At 29.9% G+C, this 20,560-nt stretch overlaps 1 protein-coding gene across 2 annotated transcripts in view; it reads left to right on the top strand.

The window, feature by feature from the left end:
- Positions 1 to 547: 547 nt before the first annotated feature.
- The window catches only part of LOC113517018 (serine/threonine-protein phosphatase 1 regulatory subunit 10), a 30,385-nt gene continuing 10,372 nt past the window's right edge, over positions 548 to 20,560 (top strand). The window contains exons 1-4 of one of the 2 annotated variants that reach the window (XM_026901534.3): positions 548 to 1,006; positions 13,745 to 13,842; positions 14,441 to 14,715; positions 15,207 to 16,370. In XM_026901534.3, the coding sequence (XP_026757335.2) occupies positions 1,004 to 1,006; positions 13,745 to 13,842; positions 14,441 to 14,715; positions 15,207 to 16,370 (1,540 nt within the window). In that variant the 5' untranslated portion in view covers positions 548 to 1,003. Of the gene's footprint in view, positions 1,007 to 13,744; positions 13,843 to 14,440; positions 14,716 to 15,206; positions 16,506 to 20,560 lie in introns of both variants that reach the window. The other variant, XM_031908038.2, reaches the window with a different exon arrangement.

Raw genomic sequence — 20,560 nt, 5'->3', positions numbered from 1 at the left:
CACTGATACATCCACAAAGAAGGGGTAAAGGAAGATTTATACAAGACCTTCTAAAAGATAAGGGAGCTCCTTATTAAAAAAATATGTCACATTATTAACGGACCTTTCTAGACCTTAAACGTAGATAGCATAATGGCACTAAGTTAATTGCAGACTGGAAGTCCAATAACAGAAAACCAATAAACAATTATAATCACTAATAAATTATATAGGTGGGCCACGCAATATTGTTCGTGACAGTCATGCGAAATGCTTATAAATAAAAATCAAAAATAAATATTCGTTTCGGACTGAATCTATTATTCAATAACTATAAAAATGAGTCAAACGTAAATATATGATAATTTTGAAATTAAAAGAAATTGCTCTAAAATATAGAGTGTATTCACGTATTTTATATTATTTTAATTTAAATTCTTTTATATTTATACCTTTAGTAAATCCAAAACAAATTTGATTAGCTTCCTATTTCTTTAAAAACGAATATTTTTTAAAATGGCAACTCTAAGTTTATTTATTTTATCATTCATTCATTCATGTAAGCCATTTTATTCTTCGGCCACACTGCGTTAACGCTGAACGTCGAATCGAACTTCTTATAATACTTCTCCTTGGCCTGGAATTCTGCCAACTCATTGATTTTTTTAAGTGTAATAATTATCAAAATATTGAACCCAGTACCTAATTCATAATATAATTCTTTATTGTCCAATATGTCTGGTAATGTTAGAAATACATTGTTCTAACGCTAATAATTGACAAATGCAATAACAATAGATAACAGTACATTGTGTTTAAGACTGAATTTATTATAAGGTTTCTCTTATATTTGTGTAAAAACAATTTACATGAACTATATTTATAAAAATTAGAAGTAGTGATTAAAAACGTGCTTGAAATAAAGTACGACGCAGTATGATCCGCCATGTTGCATGGACTTATTAGGGCGTGGCGTTCCTTGTGGATACTTCTATTGTGTAATGTCTTCAAATATTGAATAAAAATGGTAAGTTTTCAGTATTAATTATATTCATATGTATAATCGCTATGACCAAAACGATGAAGTAATAGTAATGGTATTTAATTGCTATTTTGTAATTATCCAATATTTTGTTAATTACATAAAAATATTCAGGCAAAATATTTCATGAAAATATGTGAAACCAATTTATAATTTCTAAGCAAGTATTCATAAATTGGACTTTGTACCCGACGTCATATTTGTCCGTCACGGTCGGTCGATACGTCATCATGGTTAATTTAACACTACTGTTTTTCTTTTAGACATTTCTGTATAGCAAAAGTAAGCATTGAGCAATCTTTATTTCAACGATTTTTAGTTTCGTATTTCGCATATACATTATTTACGTCGTAGTTTTTCTTACGCAGAAAATTATTTATTTAACACTTTATTGCACCGACATATTAGGATTTGTTGAACAATTTTCAATAAGTACAATGTAGTACAAAAGGCCCTCCCTCCATCCCTCCTCTAGTTCGACGACGAGCTTCGTTTTGCCTAACAGTCGATTCTTTAATTTTTTAGTTTTTTTTATTATTATACCTATTTATTTTCATTGTGAGCTGCGCTCGGTACTGGACAGTACTTGGACATTGCAACTTTACGTTATTTTTCTAGAATAAAACATTTTTTCTAAAATACACATAGCCTAAGTTACTCCTTATTACATCAGCTACCTGCCAATAAAAGTCTCGTCAAAATCGGTCCAGCCATTTCAGAGATTAGCCAGAACAAACAGATACACAGACAAAAATTGTAAAAAATGTTATTTTGATGTATGTACCGTATATATATCCATATACATGTAGTAAAAAAGGGTTATTTCAATATTACAAACAGACACTCCAATTTTATTTATATGTATAGATTATTTGGTGCCATAAAAAGAAATATCTAGTGATTTTTTTTGTCACTGCAAAAAATATCTTGTCATATTTTAAGAGCAAAATGAAAGAAATGGCAAATTATTTTGTGATTGGTTTATATTCATAATATTCTTTGATATAAGTAGGACAATTTTAGTTTATTATCAGAGCATTTAATCATTCAGAAATTAATAAATTTAATAATTTTAAATAATTAAGATTTATTATTTTAATTCAAAATTTAAATTGTTGAACTAATTTTAATAACATTTATTTATTTATTATTGATTCATATAAAAAAGAATTTTCCAAATATGTTTACAACTGTCAAAGTTATGAAGTAACAAACAAAAAAATAAAACTGAATTGTGAATCTGTTTTTTAAAGTCTATTGATAAGACTTTGATGAATCATTTTGCCACACTCCCATAGGTATTAATCTTAGAACATGAACTATATAGACTGATAATGTAGAACAGAGAAAATATAATAACCCATATGTTAGAGTGATATAGACAAAAGGACATTAAATTACACAATATAGGTATGTAGATATGCTAGAAGCTGATTGTGCAGGAGTATGAACAAAACAATTTCTAATTATTTTTATGTTTTGAAGTGGAATTAGTTTTAAGTGAATGTAGTTAATAAGAAATAAGTGTGCTGTACCTGCATATAAATAAATAGCAGAAAAACCCTTCCATGATCTACATGTATGTCTGAAATATTTTAGTATTATTGTTATGACATTATTAAATTACTTAATAACAAATACATGATTATGTACAAATTCTAACTATAATTCTTTAAAGATTGCCAATAAGTGTCCATGATATCTTATCAATAATATTTGCACAACAAATTGATGAAAAACAACAGGCCATTACATATGCAGCTATAATAATTATTATGTAAATTAAAGCAAAAATAAATTAAAAATAATTTTTAGTTAATCAATTCTATTAAAAGATTAAATCAAAGATACATTATATTTTTTAAATGACATGAATGTTTTTCAATTCAATTATATTTTTTTATTTGTTTATTATACAATATCTTTGTTAATTTGAGCTGATTTTGATAAGTTTTATTAACCAAAGGGTTTTGGTATTTGTCATGTTATTTGTATTTCCATTTTAAGGATGGAAAATTACATTAAAATGACAAAATATAGAAGAAGAAAAAGTTTTTAAGAAGGTAATATATTCATGCATTGATTATAACAAAATCAGTTATTTTTAATAATAATAATAATAATAAATTTATTTGCTTTAAATAGGGTAGGTATCGGTGGTCTTACATTACATAAAGTTTCGTGCCTATTTAGCCATTACAGAATAGCATGCAAATGTCACATTTTGACAGGAATTGATTAATTTAATTTATGCATCGACAACTATATTAGATATTTATCTATTCTTTCTTGAAAAATTCGTCAACAGAGTAAAAACTTTTGCTAAGTAACCATTTACGTAACACAATTTTAAATTTATTTATTTTATTTAAAAAACCAAATTATTGAGCAGATTTTAATATAACCTTTTGGATAAAAAAGTTTCAAATTTATTTATAAATGCTGGAGTTCTGACGAGACAAACATAAAACAAATATAATCAAATTAAAAACCTCTCGTTTATTTAGTCTGTTAAAAATACAATGTAAAATCTATAATGTCCATATGTTGTGTAAAGCCCATAAAGATATTTTGCTTTCTAAAAATATTAACAATTATCACATGTACAATTTATTACATGTATACTCAAATAAATTATTGTTAAGTTTTAAGATTATAAATTGTTAAAAAAGTTGTTTATTTGTTGTTTGAAAGTTTTGAATTAGGATTTATTTATCAGTTTTAATAAATCATATAACAATAGAATATGCATGGTGCAGCACTATTTCATACTCATCACACTCACAAGTGTAATTTCGCTTTTGTCTCGCTTTTTGTGATTGTATTTCTAGTCAGTTAGTATAACTATGTTATATTAAGTCCATGGTATGAATACATTTAAATATTTTATTATTCTTATTTAAATGGCTGCCACCAATTTTGGTTGGTGATTTTGCCATTTCATGGTTCGGAAGGCACAAAAAAATATTCTTAGTTCTTGAATTTGACTAGTAGTTAACAACTTGGTGTTTTTCTTTTAATGGATGATAATGGAATGGTAACCCCACCTGCGCTAATGTAATACGCTGGCAAGCCACCAGTGAGAAATGATAGGTGAGGATGAAAGTAGGTCAGTTAGCCCATTGTGATGAGTACACTTGGAATACAGCATGAATGTTTCCAGAGGGGATCACGTGGAGGGCGACCTGATAGGGTATATTGCCAGCAATGGGACTGTTAGTCCATATTACTAACAATACCCTCCTTCCTCTTCCCCCAACAACTCGGTGTTGAAATTGCATGCTAAAAACGAATAATTTTTTTTTATGCAACTTAGAATGGCAAACAAGCAAAGGCCCACCAGATGGAAAGTGCTAGCCGGCGCCTATAGACATGAGTAGTACCACGGACATAACAGAGTATACTGTATATTTGTATATGCACATTCTGTATAAATACTCTTTGTATACATCTCTGTGCGCAATAAAGTATTATTATTATATATTTAAGATATGAGTGATCCCGGTTGTACATCTCTATTGCAATCCGTCGATCTCCAGTTCGGAGCCCGACGGATCGCGATCCTCCGCGGCAACGTCTTAACCACGTCTTCCTCCGGCATGGCGACGCTCATGTTCCACAGGTGGCTTCAAAGAGTTTATTATTATTAGTCTTTGTCCTGTGGGCTGTAGTTTTGGGCGCTCCAAATTATATTGTCTGTTGATACCTCTCAACCCTCTCAGAGTACCGTCGGAGTCGCTTCCCCCATCAAGGTTTCATATTATCCCTTTGGATATTACGTCCAGCCCGGGGCATTTTTGCGCCGGTATATCGGCATACTGCCAACGCAGCGCCAAACAGGATTGAACTCGTCTCTCCCATTCACATCTCCCCATCTATATCCGGGGAGGAGAGGAGATGGCAAGTTATTATTATTATTATTTAAATTTCCCCCGGCAGAAGCACAGTCGGCCGAGGTTCTGGGTCCCAGGGAGAGAATACTGTTTCGCCCATAATACCCCCAATGCTTTGGCATTGATGACTTGGTCTATAAGCTACGGTTACCACTTTCCATCAGGTGGGTTGTCAGCTTGTTTGCCATTCAAAGTTGTATAAAAAGTTGTGATTTGAACCTATATAAATAGCTGAAAGGATTTTAATGAAATTTGTTTACATCCCAACTTGACACAAGACAATTTTATACTAATTAACGCGAGCAAGAGTGCGGAAGATAGCTTGTTTCCTATATTAACTTTTTTTAGTGAAATTATTCCAAAGAGAATTAAAGAGAGTACAATAATTATTATTATACATCAAAAACATGCACAAAAAAAAAAACAACATTTAATAAACCTTGATCATCTACCGGTTTACATCGCTTCATCTCCCAGTAAATTATTATTTAATCACCGCACAATAAAAACATTGTATGAACGTGAATGACCTAAATTGGTCTATTTTAGTCAAATTAAGCCAAACTTAGTTAAACTAAATCAAATTAAGTCAGTTTAATGTATGTTAGCCAAATTTTGCCAATATATTTTTTAATGCGATTAAAATAAAATATCCGGTAGTCTCCCGCCTCAGTTATCGATACACACTAGCGGGGTAGAAATATGAATGAGACAGAAGTATCCAAGCAAACTACTTTTATACAAAGTCTCGCTCTCTTAAACTCGCACGCCCTTATAAAAATTAAAACCTACAAATCTATTTTATCTATTGTCTAGTCAATGTCTTTCAAATTGGGAATTTAGCACAAAAGGAAGGGACAAAAAAGCTCAATAGCTAAAGTAGGTTTATAAAACACGATAATACCTAATTAAATTATGTTTGTAAAAAGTTTCTGTTTTTATGTGTAAGGGGATAAATCTGAATAAGTCTACGTCTATTTTCAGTCTAAATTCTACATCTATGATCTACGTCTATATATGTAATTAAATTGAATAAATATGGTACACTTTAGTACATAAACAAATATACTACAGATACTCTATACACGTAAATAGGTAATGCACATAGGTAGGTAGGTAGGTACATCTACGTAGTAAATGTGTCATAAGTTCTACGCGATCTAAACATATGTACTAATTGTAACTTGTAATAAATATCTTGTAATGTCATAATGAAATAATATAATTTAATTACTCAATGAGGTCTTTAAGATAGTTAAAAAAAATATTTATATTTTTTTATTATTGTTTTTACATACTCTGCAGTGCATTTCATTTTTTTTTTTTTTTTAATAAAATAGATTTGCGCCTTGTAGCCAAGCTTTGCTTGCTTAAAATAGTGTTCTTGTACCAACATACTTCCTGTTATCTTTCTGGGTGTATTTTGTGGTTAAAAGATATGGAATCTTAATAGGACGGGGTATATGACGGTTACAGATCATACTATGGAGCTGTTAGTTTTGAGCAGTCAAAAAACAGGTGTTAAAGTGTTCCTTCGAACCACATTTCATTATAATTTTTTTTTTCCCGACTAAATGATAATTGTTGATTCAAATTGAATAACTAATAAATTGGCCATAAGTAAAAAAGTGCTTGTGCTGTTTAAAAATAAAATGTTTCATAAAAAAAAATTATTTAAAAATCTCGTAATGTTATAGAATTACTTCAAATTAGGTTTATAATTTCTAGTTACAAAATTATAAAAAAAAAAATTAAATAACCATCGCATTACAACTACTTGAATTTACACACAAATTTGCTAGTTTTTGATCCTAAAGAATCAGTAAATAAAGAATTTTTAGCAACATATAAGTCGGGTACAAAATTAATAATAAATTTATAGAGCTAGAAATTGTATTTTTACAGCACTTTATAGTGTATTTGCAGTTTACAAAGCTGACAAATACCTATAATAAAATTTTATTACTTGTATTATTGGTTTGCCTTATTAGATCTACAAATTTTATCTGTGGTCGACTACTCGTCAGCTCTCGACCACCGTTTTAATGTCATAATAAATCTTTAATAATATGTTATGATTCTGCACAAAACAGTTTCAATCGTATTCTTTATCTTTTATAATCTCTATCTATTGATTACAGAGAGGGACAAAAATATTTCTACTCTTGTTTACAGAAAAGCATAGGTTAAAACATCATTTCCATATCACGTGGCTGTAAGCTGACAAAGATATGTTGTCGTTTATTAATTGTGCCACTATCTATTTAGTAATTACATATATCGGATTTTAATTAAATGCTGACTTATAGTTTAAATCAATAAATATCTTGAAGCTCCATAACATTTAGTTCGAAAATTTATTAGAAATTTTTACGCATTATTGAAAAATATTAGCCGTGTGGTCCCGGCGTAGAACAGGTCTCCCCTTTCCTTTCCTGTGGGTGTCATAAAAGACCACTAAAGGAACTTAATGGTAGAGGGATGGTCAACAGCGACCCCTTTTAAAACATTTCTAATAGACTAACTGCGGTTGCCAACCCGCCTGTGAAGTGTGGCAATTACTAGCAAAAGTTCCCTTATGGGCAAGGCTTATGTTCAGCAGTGGACAGTTAACGGCTGTTAACAGTTAATATGCCTTTTCATTAGTTTTTTGCAAATATTAGATTATATAGAGGAGCATCAAAAGTTGACGTTTGGCTGACTAAATTTTATCACATATATTTTTTTAAATCGCAACAAAGCGTCCATTGTGCAATAATACAAGAAATAGGACTAAAAAAATTTCAGATCAAAGCCATTTTTTAAGTCTGTATTTAGATTTTATATCTAATCAGTTAAAAATAAGCATCATTATGAATGATGCACTCTTCATCTTATTCAAATACATTCATAAAACTTGTATTCCTTTTATTTTATTTAACTTTTTTTATTAAGCATTAAACTTTAATAATTTTAATAGATGTATATTACGCTAACCCCTATACATGCACATAGAGATAAAAATGTTAACTAACCGACTTCAAAAAGGAAGTTCGCAATTCGGTTGCAATTTTTTTTTTATTTAATTTTTTTACCTATTTTTTAATATTGTCATTGATAGTCAAATTATTTACTGGATTACTTTTAAAAGCTTTTTTACATACGATATGGCTCGAAGCCATACGTGTGTAAAAAAAGCTTAGGTTTAAAAATGTCGTAGTTAATAAAATTAAATTAAAAAAATTAAAATTAAAACAAAAACCATCTATAATTTTAATAAAAATAAATATATTAGTAATAATTATTTGTAATAATTATTGTTAGTTTATATTAAAATTAGTGATAAATATATTGCTAATCTATATATAATATTTAAAAAAAAAATTACGATTGAAATCCATTTAAGCGACTTCCGAAAGATGTTCAAGAATATTCTTCTTTTGGAAATGGAAAAAAAAATTCAAAATAATTAAGATTTGTTTAAATGTTTTTACCATAATGTAGCTAAATCTGAACATATTTTTGGTTTTTTTTAGGTTTTCGTGTAGCAAGAAAGTGCTTATTGCGAAACAAAATCTATACGTAAATACAATACAATGTAGTTTTACAAAACAGCTCTTTTGTCGGTGACTGAAATACTTTTTTTTTATTCTTATTCTATTTATAAATTTTTTTGAAAGTGAGTTTGTTACCTCTTGACATATTAACGGCATAATCAATATTTGTAAAATTTTGTATTCGCATACTATATAGGTTAAGGAAGACATTGACTACTTTTTTTCCGAAAATGAACATATTCGTTACGCGGTCGAGGTCCTAGGTAAAAGCTAATACAGCAATTTTTGTATCAATTATACCACCTAGTACTATAAAGTAATAAAAATAAAGGGATTTGAAGTTGAATAAATAGTAAATATTTACATAATTATTATTTAAATCTTTATTTGTCGTCCTCCCCAATTGTAAATTTATAATGGTTCTATAAATTGCATTGAAAGAACTTATTGGTCGTAGGTTTAATTTCAGAATCCATTGTCATGTATTGTGTGATTAATTTATTGTATTTAAACTGCGGTGTAGGTGCATTATATTTAAAAAGCACAAGAAGAACTAATGTATGTATGTAATGTAACTAACTCCGGAAGTAAATAGGTATTCGGCCCAGTATATTATTTATATTTTATCTCATCTTTATATATGAAACTGGGTATGTGAGATCAATTCGCACCTGAATAGTTTATTTCTTTTTTTATTTTTGAGTAAAATATAGTTCAATCATATATTGAACTATATTTTAAGATAAAAGCTGTTCTTCTGCCTTTAATAATAATTAAAAAAAATAATTAATAATAAAGTTATTTACTTACGTACTTTTTTTTACTTAATGTAATTTACTTTTCATAGTGGAACTGAGATGTAACAATTTAAAGTTATCAAAATAGTGCTGTATTGACTATCTCTTATTGTTCCCTCCATACTTACATACATTTTTTACACTACAAAGAATAAAAATCGCTTAACTTCTGTAATATATAAAGATATACTTACTCTTATACGTTCCTCAGGAATGCATGAAGACATAAAGTGGTTTGCTTATGTATTATATGACTGCTTTCAAACTGAAACACTTGATAACGCTTACAGTTAACAGCTGACAATTGTTGAAGCCCTTTTAAATCCCCCTAGTAAAAAACTTAGATTTTTTTGTTTGTTACCTCATGTCTCCATCAATTACGAACCGATTTGGAAAATCCTTTTTTTTTATCTGAAAGGATATCGCTCCCACAGAAATTTTATTAAAATCAATTCAATGAGAATTATGGGTTCAAACAGACCAATAATATTTTAGTGTTAGTAGTTGATAAGATATAAATATATCGCTGTAACAATTGGACAGGTAGACGAAACCAGAAAACACACCCTGAAACCCTAAAAATTTACGCACTCTTGCTATTCTAAATAAGAAAGTAACACTTGTGTTTACCACTTGATTCTTTAATTAATCGTTATAAAACACACTAATATAAAACACATTATTTGGCTTAATCTAAGTTATATTTAATATATTTAGAAAAAAATCAAAAACAAAATTTTTAATGAAACAACCCATTTCACTTGTCGACCACTTCCATTGTTTTCCAGATGTTAATTTATCATTTCTCAGTCGCCATATTTTTTTGAAATGTTGCCTTAATTACTGGTTAATAGGGTCTACTGTATTTTTTTAATATAATGTTAGCATTTTGATAATCAAATAATAAATTCATCTTAGTTATGAATGAACGTTCTGGATCTGTATCCCTGTGGCCAGAAACTGGATAAATTGGTTACTTGATTATGTGTTCTTATAGCAATAAACCACTATATTTTTTACTAGTTATTAAGTTCAATAATATACATATACTCTTAATTTTGTGTTGTCTTATAGCAACTCATTCTTGGCCATTAACTTTATATATCTTATGACATACAAGTAACAAATTTTACTCGTCTTATAGAAATTCAAACCTATAATTATTAAATTTAAAATTAACTAATCTTTAAAAAAATCAGTAATTGGACTTGTAATTTGTACATATAAGGAAGTGGTTATACATTTAAAATCCAATAGTTTTTAGCAGTTAAAATTTAACAAAATAAGACAATACAAGATGTTAAATCTTCGTTTCACGGATTTCCAGATTATGAAATAAATATGAGCATTAGTAGTAACATATTTATTTAATATTAGCTTCTTGCACAATACTTTATATGCGTGTATTTCAGAAATAGGAAAACCGATAAAATAGACCACTTATAAATAGAGTATCAAGTTAAAACATAACCAGTTTTTAAGTCAGACCTGCAAAAATACAACAGTGAAAACCGCATCTAATTTAGTACAGTACTTTTTGCAGGATGCCAGAACAAACATACAGACACAAAATTTCTAATATTGTTTTGGTTTTTATTATTATTTAGTCTTATTGAACCCTCATATCATTTTTTTTTTCTTAAATATATTCCATGTACAGACATCGTTTAGTTACAATTTTATTATTAACAATTGTCGCTTTAATGGCATTTTGAATTACACGGTTTTTTTATGCAATAATCGCAGACTGATTGATCAGCACGTGTTACGCGTTTGTTTCCCTTCCCCATCTAATGTATCTAGATTACTCAATGATCACAATGGCCAGACAATGTGATAAACAATGACACTCACTTGGCTGGCTCAACGTGCTTAATTACAATGATGAAATGAGTAAAGCTAATATGAATAAATTAGCGTTACTCAGTTTTTAAATTCGCGGACGCTCGATTATTTTCAAACTTGATAATACTTATCACAGTATACTATAATAATTATTAATAAAGTCTCCTATCAAGTTAGAAAATAGTCGTACATGCTCGAATTTAAAACATGAGTAAAACCAACATAAATAATTGCAATATGACTCACGATAGTTATTATCTTCTAATTATTCATTACTCGGGTATTATAAGTATTGTTATTTTTGTGTAAATTCAAATTTGTTTGCCATCACACATAGATTCATAAGTTGTTATCGTACCTGGTTACCATTAAATTGCCCTTTTCGTGACCCTTTTGTGACTGGTCTATAAAAAGAATAACGCGCTTTTTAAGTACGATGTTACAACTGAATCGAATGACTGTAATGTGCTTGTATTCTAGTCTTTGTGCTCGATTTCGTGCGCGTGGATTTTGTAATTTCCTATCCGTAAAATTAATCGAGTTTTCTTAACCTAATTACACGTACGTTAAACCGGTAGTTATTACATTAAAATGTACTTGTTTGTTACTCATTGCACGCCTACCTGTTTTTCTAATGTTTTCGTATTGAAACTTCAAAGTAGGTAAGGTGAAAGTAAAGTGAAAGTGCTTACTATACTCATATGTATTGGCATATGAATGTGATACATTTTATCAGTTTGTATTTTTGTACATTTTTGTACACTCGAAGGGATTTATATATGCTACTATAAATAAATAATACTATATAAGTTCCGCGATAACAATCTACTTCCTGTTCCTATGGGAAATTTTGAGAGTTCTGTTCTTACTAATTACGTCAGTTGTATAAAGAACTAGTTTTAAAATTCCGGGTTCTTTTTTATGGAACATAATTATAAATAATGTTAAGTATTATTGACATTTTAGTTACCTTTTTCCTGTGTTACCTCACATTCCCATTTTCTTCAAGGAATTCCTTAAACCCATATGAAGATTCTGCAGAATTGCGGCTCTAAATAACTGGGGATATTTTATCGCTTATTTATGTACATATTTTACTGTTGAAAAAGATAACCAATTTTTATCAAAATTTTACATAAGAATATAATTATATTTGTGATACTTTTTTTTTTATATTCGCTATTTTATATTAATTATAAAAAAAAAAATCATGTGTCGTTCCTGATCTATAATCGTGCTAATATTAAATTCTATAAGTTTCACAAAGGTGTTTGTTTATTATTTAGAAATCTGCGGTCTAAACATAATAAACAACTACCTTCAATAAAATCACAAAATTTGTTTCATTTTTATTTTTATGTACAAATGTAATCTATACTTATAATCTGTAGAGAGGTCAATTCTGTACATGAAATATATTTTCCAAATAACTATCGAGGGTAATTAGCGATTGAATACTGATGCTAAAAATGCAATCAGTAAAATTTTTGTCTGTCTGTATGTTCGTTATAGAAACAAAAACTACTCGACGGATTTTAACGAAACTTGGTACAATTGTTATTCATACTCTTGGGCAGGTTATAGTATACTTTTTATCACGCTACAATTAATAGGAGCAGAGCAGTGAAGGGAAATGTGTCTGTTACATCAAAACCACTGAACCGTGAGGAAGAACATAGGCTACTTATTTTAGGAAAAACGACGGAAACGCGGACGAAATCGCGGGCAAAAGCTAGTTTATAAATAAATCGTTGTATCCGTCTATGAATAATATCCCTGTGTTACCTAATAACTTAGACCTTAAAATTTAAATAGGAAATTTAAATAACATTTTCTATTTAAATTTTTAGGTTTTCACGGGAATTTGTTCGAAATTGTTTGTTTTCGGGTCCTGAATGTTTGGTTTCATTGTCCATATTTTTACAAGACGTCAATAATGCGCTACAATAATATTTATGTTTTTATGAGTAGTTCAGTAATTGAACTCCTAAAAATGTTTTGTTGACGTATCGAATCGAATGTACCAGCTCGTTCAATCGAAATTATTTATTTACACGTATACGCAAATAGATATATTTAAGATATGTAGTATTAGTTTTCGCTTTCGAACTCACGGGATTCAGTACAAAATATAAGTTATTTCTTGTCAAATTTTATGATTTTATGTTAACGGGAAGTTCCCTATAAGTTTGATTCTTTTGCAAATGTTAAAGTATGCTCTATAAGCACTCGTATTTTTATATATTTATAAGTTTAATTTTTCAAAGCTTCAAGGGATTGCAGACTTGAGTATTTGATATTAATTTAAGCTTTAATATCTATATCCTCGTGTTCTTGTGAAAATGGTTTTTGACAGACAAATGGACGACAAAACGCAAAGGGCACCCTTGTAGGACAAGGGTGCCCTTTTTTCTTTCAGAAGTACGGAACCCTAAAAATTAATACAGTAACAATTTGATGGCATGATGATTAAACGACTAAAATTGCGTAACCATTCTAGGATTAGAATATGTTTTAACGACTGAATCTCCACGTTATACCATTACAGTTTCATTGAGTGGATGCAAGTGACTCGGGATCGTTCCTTATTTCTTAAATACACAGTACTTGTCTTTTATAAAACTATTCACTCTATGTTTTTATTTGTTGCAGCCACGCATTGATCCAATCAAATTGTTGGAGTGTCTCAGTGTACTTCTGTCACCCACTGGTGGAATAAAGAGTAGAGGCGAAGTTGAGAGACTGGCAAAGTAAGATTTCATTGTGAAAGTTCTTGTATGGTTATTTTTTATAATTTACTCATTTTATGTTGTTTTAGAATAATTTTATTTATTATTATGATGATGCACCGAGTCAGAGCCCAATAGTATCCTTAAAGGATGTGAGTGATTTGGATGATACTAAAAATATTTACACACGTTAGATTTTTTACCTAGTCTCAAAAACTTAATATATTTGAATCTATTCTTAGGTGTCATTTCTTTAAAATTGAAATTTTCTATCTACAAATACATGATCTTATTTCCTACGGAATATATATGGAAAGGACTAGTAATTTCTTAAACTTTTAATTTTTCTTGTACTTTCTATTATATAGCATCTCCAAAGTTGACTGTATTGTCTTTCATAATAAGGAAAATATTTTTATAACTTGCCCATTACTTTGTTAATAACAAAGAAATGGGCCTCTGTATTTTCCAAAATCTGTAAATGTAGGCTACATTATAAAATATATCTAAAAGTTAGCGGGATAGTTCCAAGTACGTTTTTTTATGTTACAATGGTTGATAAGCCTGCCTTATGTCCTATAATTTGAAAATTAATAATTATAAAGTGTTTTCTTTACAGTTTGATGACAAAATTCTCCAAGAAACTGGTATCAAAATGTATATATATACAAATTTTAAAATGCACTGATACTGAAATATTACGTATGTTCATGGGATCTGGTGGTTGGCTATTAGTACACATGTGGCTAACTGAGAGTATAGTGGCAAAAAATTGGCCACTTGTCAGGGAATTGCTAGAACTCTTATTACTATGCCCCGTTGACATAGAGCGATTGAAAACCAACAATTGCCCAAAACTTGTAAAGGAATTGTCAAAGGATGGTAACCATTTCGGTAAGTAATATATTTTTGTGATTGATAATTACTCGTATAATAAATTAGGAAATATAGGATATTCTTTTTATTAAAAATTCTAAACTAAATAGAAGACAACATAAAGAAATACAGTTTACAGTGGCATTCAAATAATTCAATGTGCTTATAAGAGACATTGTACACAATTATAGACAATATTTTACTAGAAATATACTAATGAGTTACTTAAATAACTAATGGATGAGGGCTGGGCATCAGCGTCCCTCTTAAAACATCTGACTCCGGTTGTCAATCCGTCTCCCAACTGTGGTAACTACGGACAAACCCCCCAAGGGGGAGGTCTATGTTCAGCAGTGGAGATATAAAGGCTGACATGATGATTATACTAACGAACTATTATTTATTTATTAAGTAGCCAATTTATTTTATTGATACAGTCAAACTATTCCATCCATGTAAATAGTAGTTCTTATGTTATTTTATTTTAATATATAATATTTCTATTTTAGCTATTAGAGCCCTTGCTACAAAATTGGTTGAGCAATGGCTCAAGACTGTAAAAGGAGAACAAGTAGTGCCTATTCAACTATCTGACATTACTCAAATTGTATCAGAATCGGAATTTGCAAGTAATTTCTCTGTTACTTTAAAAAATGAGGATAATGCTGTAACTAAGATTAAAACTGTGTCTGATGTTCAAAACACCCCACATACTACAGAGGAAGAAATTGCTGTCGCTGTTAAATCAGATGAAGTTATTGCGGAAACTAATGATGTAATCAAGCAAGAGAAAGATATTAAAGATGAACAAATTGAAGATCAAGAAAATTTACCTGTCTTAAGGATTTCTTTAAAAGAAGGCAAGCAAGTTATCTCCCAAGTAGAAGATATTGAATGTAAATTATCTGATGGCTCATCTGATACAGAAAAAGCAAAAGATAAGAGCAAAACCAAAAATAAAGTTAAATCTAGTGAAAGAAGCAGTAGTAGTTCTAAATCTAATTCCTCAAAATATTCGAGTAAATCACATTCGTCATCCAATGATAAACATAAAGGTAGCAGTAGTCATAAAAGCAGTAGTTCTAGCAGACATAGTAGTAAAGATAGGTCGAGAGATAAGGAAAAAGATAAATATAAAAGTTCCTCTCATAGTTCCAAATCTAAAAGCGATAGTAATAGTAAAAGATCTAACGATAAATCAAATTCTTCTATGAAGTCTAAAGATGACAAGAGCAGTAAACAAGTCTATGATAAGGAAAAAAATAAGGTTAAGCTTGATAAGGAGAAACAGGCACAAAAGACGTCTACTGAAAAGACTGAAGAAAAACCTTTATCACCATCCATTCATAAATTAGGAAAAATACCAAAATTGAGTGATGTCAAAAAAGAAAAACCTTCAATTTCAATAGAAGTTAGAAAACCGGATGATCCTAAACCTAAAACAGTAAAAACTTTTCATTCTAAATTTAGGAGACATGGCTTGGAAGAGGAAATCAAACCTCCACCCTCACGTGCCGCGCTACTGAGTAAAAAGGTCACACCTGTTCTACCACCTACAATACCTAAAAGACCATCGCCAGTTCATAACGAAACTCCACCAGAAAAGAAGGCTAAAACTATTGAAATCATTGAAAAACCGGGTGCTATAAAATTAATTCCTCCTAAGCCGAAGCGTAAGTATAATTTAATCAGCTTAATACTTGATTCAATATTAATACATTGCATTTTTACAGGTTTCTCCAGTTGTGCTATGCTTTACTCTGTGGCATCAAGTTCACGCTATAGTTTACATTACAATTTCACATGTGGTAAGTCTAAAATGTATAACATAACGGTTCCAAAGTGTACATCGCTTGTAAAGTATTTCTTGCAAATAAATGCTGAATACATGCAATACAAATCTTTCGTTCAATATTGACCTAAATCTGTTCAAAGACTGAAACATGAAGTGCTGACAGTACTGGCGTACCTTCTGCGGAATCACCTTCTGCGGAAAAGGGCTGTTGGAATCAACCGGCGCTCCAGATGTGAAACTTCGACATTCATGACGGGAGATCCGAAGTAAAATATAAAAAAAGTTTTAAATCATTTAATCAGTAACTATACTAGGATAAAATATAACTAGGTACTTATTTATGTATCTGGAAAGTGCATTTTTATTATAAAAAAGAATTTAAGAACCAATATTTGTTTATAATAAGATCTAGGCTTGTAACGTTGAATTCGATATTTCGTTTAAAGAATGCTGATAGGATATTATTATGTAGCTTTCTGTTTTCTTTGAACCTCAAACAATACTATGAGAAGTCATGTTTTTTTTTATATTTATGAGCGTATATAACACATCTAGACCTCTTAATATGTAGCTAAGAATAATTAGTACAGTAGTAAAATAAAATTTAATTATTTTATCCTTAAGACTTACTATCGAATATTAAGCTATAATAGGTATCTACAGTGAAATTCTTTCATCTAATTCCAATGACTGTAGTGTTTATTGCAAAATTTTAGATTTATAATAAATAGGTATTTTTCGAAGTAAATCTGAAATTTAGTTGTCATATCTTCACTACTTCTTATTTTGGAATTGATAGGATTGTTAGAATTAGTAACTAAAACCAATTGTTATATCCTATTTAAAAATATTAGAATAAGTAGGCAATTAAATCTTGACAAATGTGATTTATGTTAGAAAATATACTGACTGATTTACCCATCACAGGCTATCATATTGTATAAACTATATGATAGGCTTATTTTAAGACGGGATCGGAACATCGCAAAAGGATTTAAGCTAGAATTTTCAAAGGTGACCTACAATTTTGGACGATAACTCTACTATAAGTAAACCCGACTGAAGGTTCGACCCACACTCTATGCCATCATATCAAGCAAGGTATAGTTAATGGGTAACTGGTGTGATAATTCTTAATACGACCACAGATAATTTATGACGATAATTTTAAATATTAAAACAACCTAATATGCTTTGATGGTACTAAAAACAATAATAATTATACACTATGGTACGATCGATCACGTTTACACAAGATCACCTGGAACAACTTCGTCGTAGCAAGTTCGTTACCTTTAATATTAATAAGAACCGCAAACAAGCTCACCAAATGAATAGTAGTCGCTTACATATACGAAATTACAGAATAACACTACTGTTCAAATTTTGCATATTGGCTACATTACTGTTCAAACCGAAACAAAAAACATGCTTCACGGCGGAAACAGGTAAGACTGCAATACGTTCCCGCCAGGTAAGTCGTAAAATGAAGATGTTTTATAATGGGCTTAGTCAATGTTCAGCGTAAAAAATTACATTAAAAATGTGCGCACATTATAAGGGTATTACTTAGGGTGGGTACGACCCGCACGCCTTCTTCCCTCCCTCTAGGCTTTAAATACGCCTTCGGTCTAATATCAATAAATTGAAAAATATAATAATCATAGGAAATATATAATAAAACAATTTTCTAAGAGTCGCAAAATTATAATTTTACTTTAGACACATCTTGCCCATGGAGCCACGACCGATGGTCGTTTTGATAAGCTAAGAAAATATACATTGCACCCGGATTGCCTGCTGCAGTTAACTGCAACCTACCTATAAATACCTATTTCTGTTCAATGTAAATTTTATCATTTATATCAACTGTTAACTGTCTACTACTTAAAGTATCCCTCACACATAAGTGGTGTTTTGCCAGTAGTTGCCACAATTGACAGGCTTTGGTGATGTTTTAAGAAGGTCTCGACTGCCCATTTCATCATCAGTTTTATTGCAAGGAACCAATTTTATATGACCAGTAATATTTATCTAGAACGAGCAAATCAGTACGTTACAATGTATAGAAAAGAATATACTTTCGATTAGTCTAAATATAACAAAATCATCGTACCTCTTTTGATGTGGCAACCATAGTTTGCGGCTCATTAAAAGATTACATTATATTTTAAAGTTTCATTTACCTGTAGAAGTCGACTGCAGAATCATAATCTACTTACACACCAAGTGTCTAGGGCTCAAGTACTTTTTTAACTATGAAAAATTGAATTAATATTTACCAAATGTAATCTTTCAGACTGTTTTTATTTTCTATGTTTAAGTTAACAAATTATCTCTATATTTTTTACAAATGAAGAAAAGTTGCAATTTTTAAAAAAATTATGGAAAAATCCAATTTATACCTATATTGCTCAATTGCAAAAATTAGAATTTTTAAATTTTTGTCATAAACATTATTAAATTAATAATCTCTTCACTATTGACATGAAACACAATAAAACAATTTGGAATGCTTAAAATCAGTCCATCAAATTAAAAAAGTCGTAGATCCTAAATGAGATTATTTCTTCTACTGATCTAAATACCTACTCCAAACCATTATTTTTCCCCCCTCCATATGAGTGAACTTCCTTGTATCTAGTCTCATACCGAAACGAGATTTTTGAGAACAGAGAAACGGACACAATGCCAGTTTTCCCTCCTAATTTCTATGTTCGCAACCCCATTCTAAACGAGCCCTACTATTGCTGAGTGCTCTAGGTGCAACTCTCATCCGCCTTTGGAAATGCAGACCCACTTCATATAATCAACTTTGGATAGTTGTGTCACGTATAAGCAAACCTTGAAGGAAGAGTTGTGAAGCCTCGTAGCCAACATAATTGTTATGGTACAATTCCATCGAGCAGTTTTTTTTTTTTTTTTATATATCTGTCTGCGAGTGGTGATGCTAGATCATCCACCATGTCGCTCGGTCACGCTGTTTATAATACGATAACGTATCCCAGAGACGGATTATGATACTTTAGGTAGTGACAAGAGAAACAGCCACAGTACATTCTTGAAAACTAGCTTCTAACATTCCAACGGCTCTCATGACCTCTTCTCGTGTTGAATGATGTTGCTTCATATCGATGTAATTTTTTTTCAGTTCCGATGCAGAATCAATGGTTTTGTAAACATACACTTATAGAAATTCTCAGCGAAATTTGATTTTTTTTACTTTTATCAAAAATTTAAAAAAAAATTATCTATTTAAATAGTAAAATTCGCTAAAAAGAATAATTATCCAATAAAGTTAATAATCCTCAATTGCTGCAATACTCTAAACGTACTTGATCCCTAAACACTTGATGTGTGTATATATCCGAGATCAAAATTTTATTAATCTCTTTTTTTAAACTGATATTTTTAAAGCATTGCACAAAACACTGATATGAATTTCTATATTAAACAAAAACAATCTGGAAAAGGTCAAATACTTTATGGAGCGAGAACTCCTACCAAGTGAATAAAAATTCATAACTTATTCCTACGAGAAAAATACAATTATTTAATATTACAACAACAAAATGTTCTGCATAACACACATGCGGAACATTTTGTTGTTGTGTAAATATTAAATTGTTCCGAAAAACGAAGCAAATGTTTCTGTATTTATTCGTCTTGTTTTACAATGTACAATGACTAAGCCTACGCTCTGTATTTCTCAAATATATATTTATTATTGTTTTAAAGGCTCATCAATTTGTTTTGTAATGAACACAAAATATTTCGATTTTTAAAAATTGAAACGATCAATCTTATAGAAAATACATATAGGATAGTGCCAACAAGCGGTATTCATTATAGCGTCCAAGACTTACCATTAGGGAAGCGTAATAATCACACCAGTCTAATCATTGTGGTGTGACGACGAATAGGAAGGAAATCAAATATTTTTCCTCCTTTTATTTTATTATAATTAGTAATTAATACAACTAATGTTTTATTTTTTTATATTGTTCCGAGTGATCTTGACGTGAACGTGTATTATAATATTTATTTATTTATTTATATTTTACTGTA

Source organism: Galleria mellonella, unplaced genomic scaffold, assembly GCF_026898425.1.
Source record: "Galleria mellonella isolate WM207_F2 unplaced genomic scaffold, CSIRO_AGI_GalMel_v1 utg72, whole genome shotgun sequence".
Taxonomy (NCBI): Eukaryota; Metazoa; Arthropoda; class Insecta; order Lepidoptera; family Pyralidae; genus Galleria; species Galleria mellonella.
The sequence above is the reverse complement of the archived record's forward strand: the minus strand, read 5'-3'. Positions and strand labels throughout refer to the sequence as shown.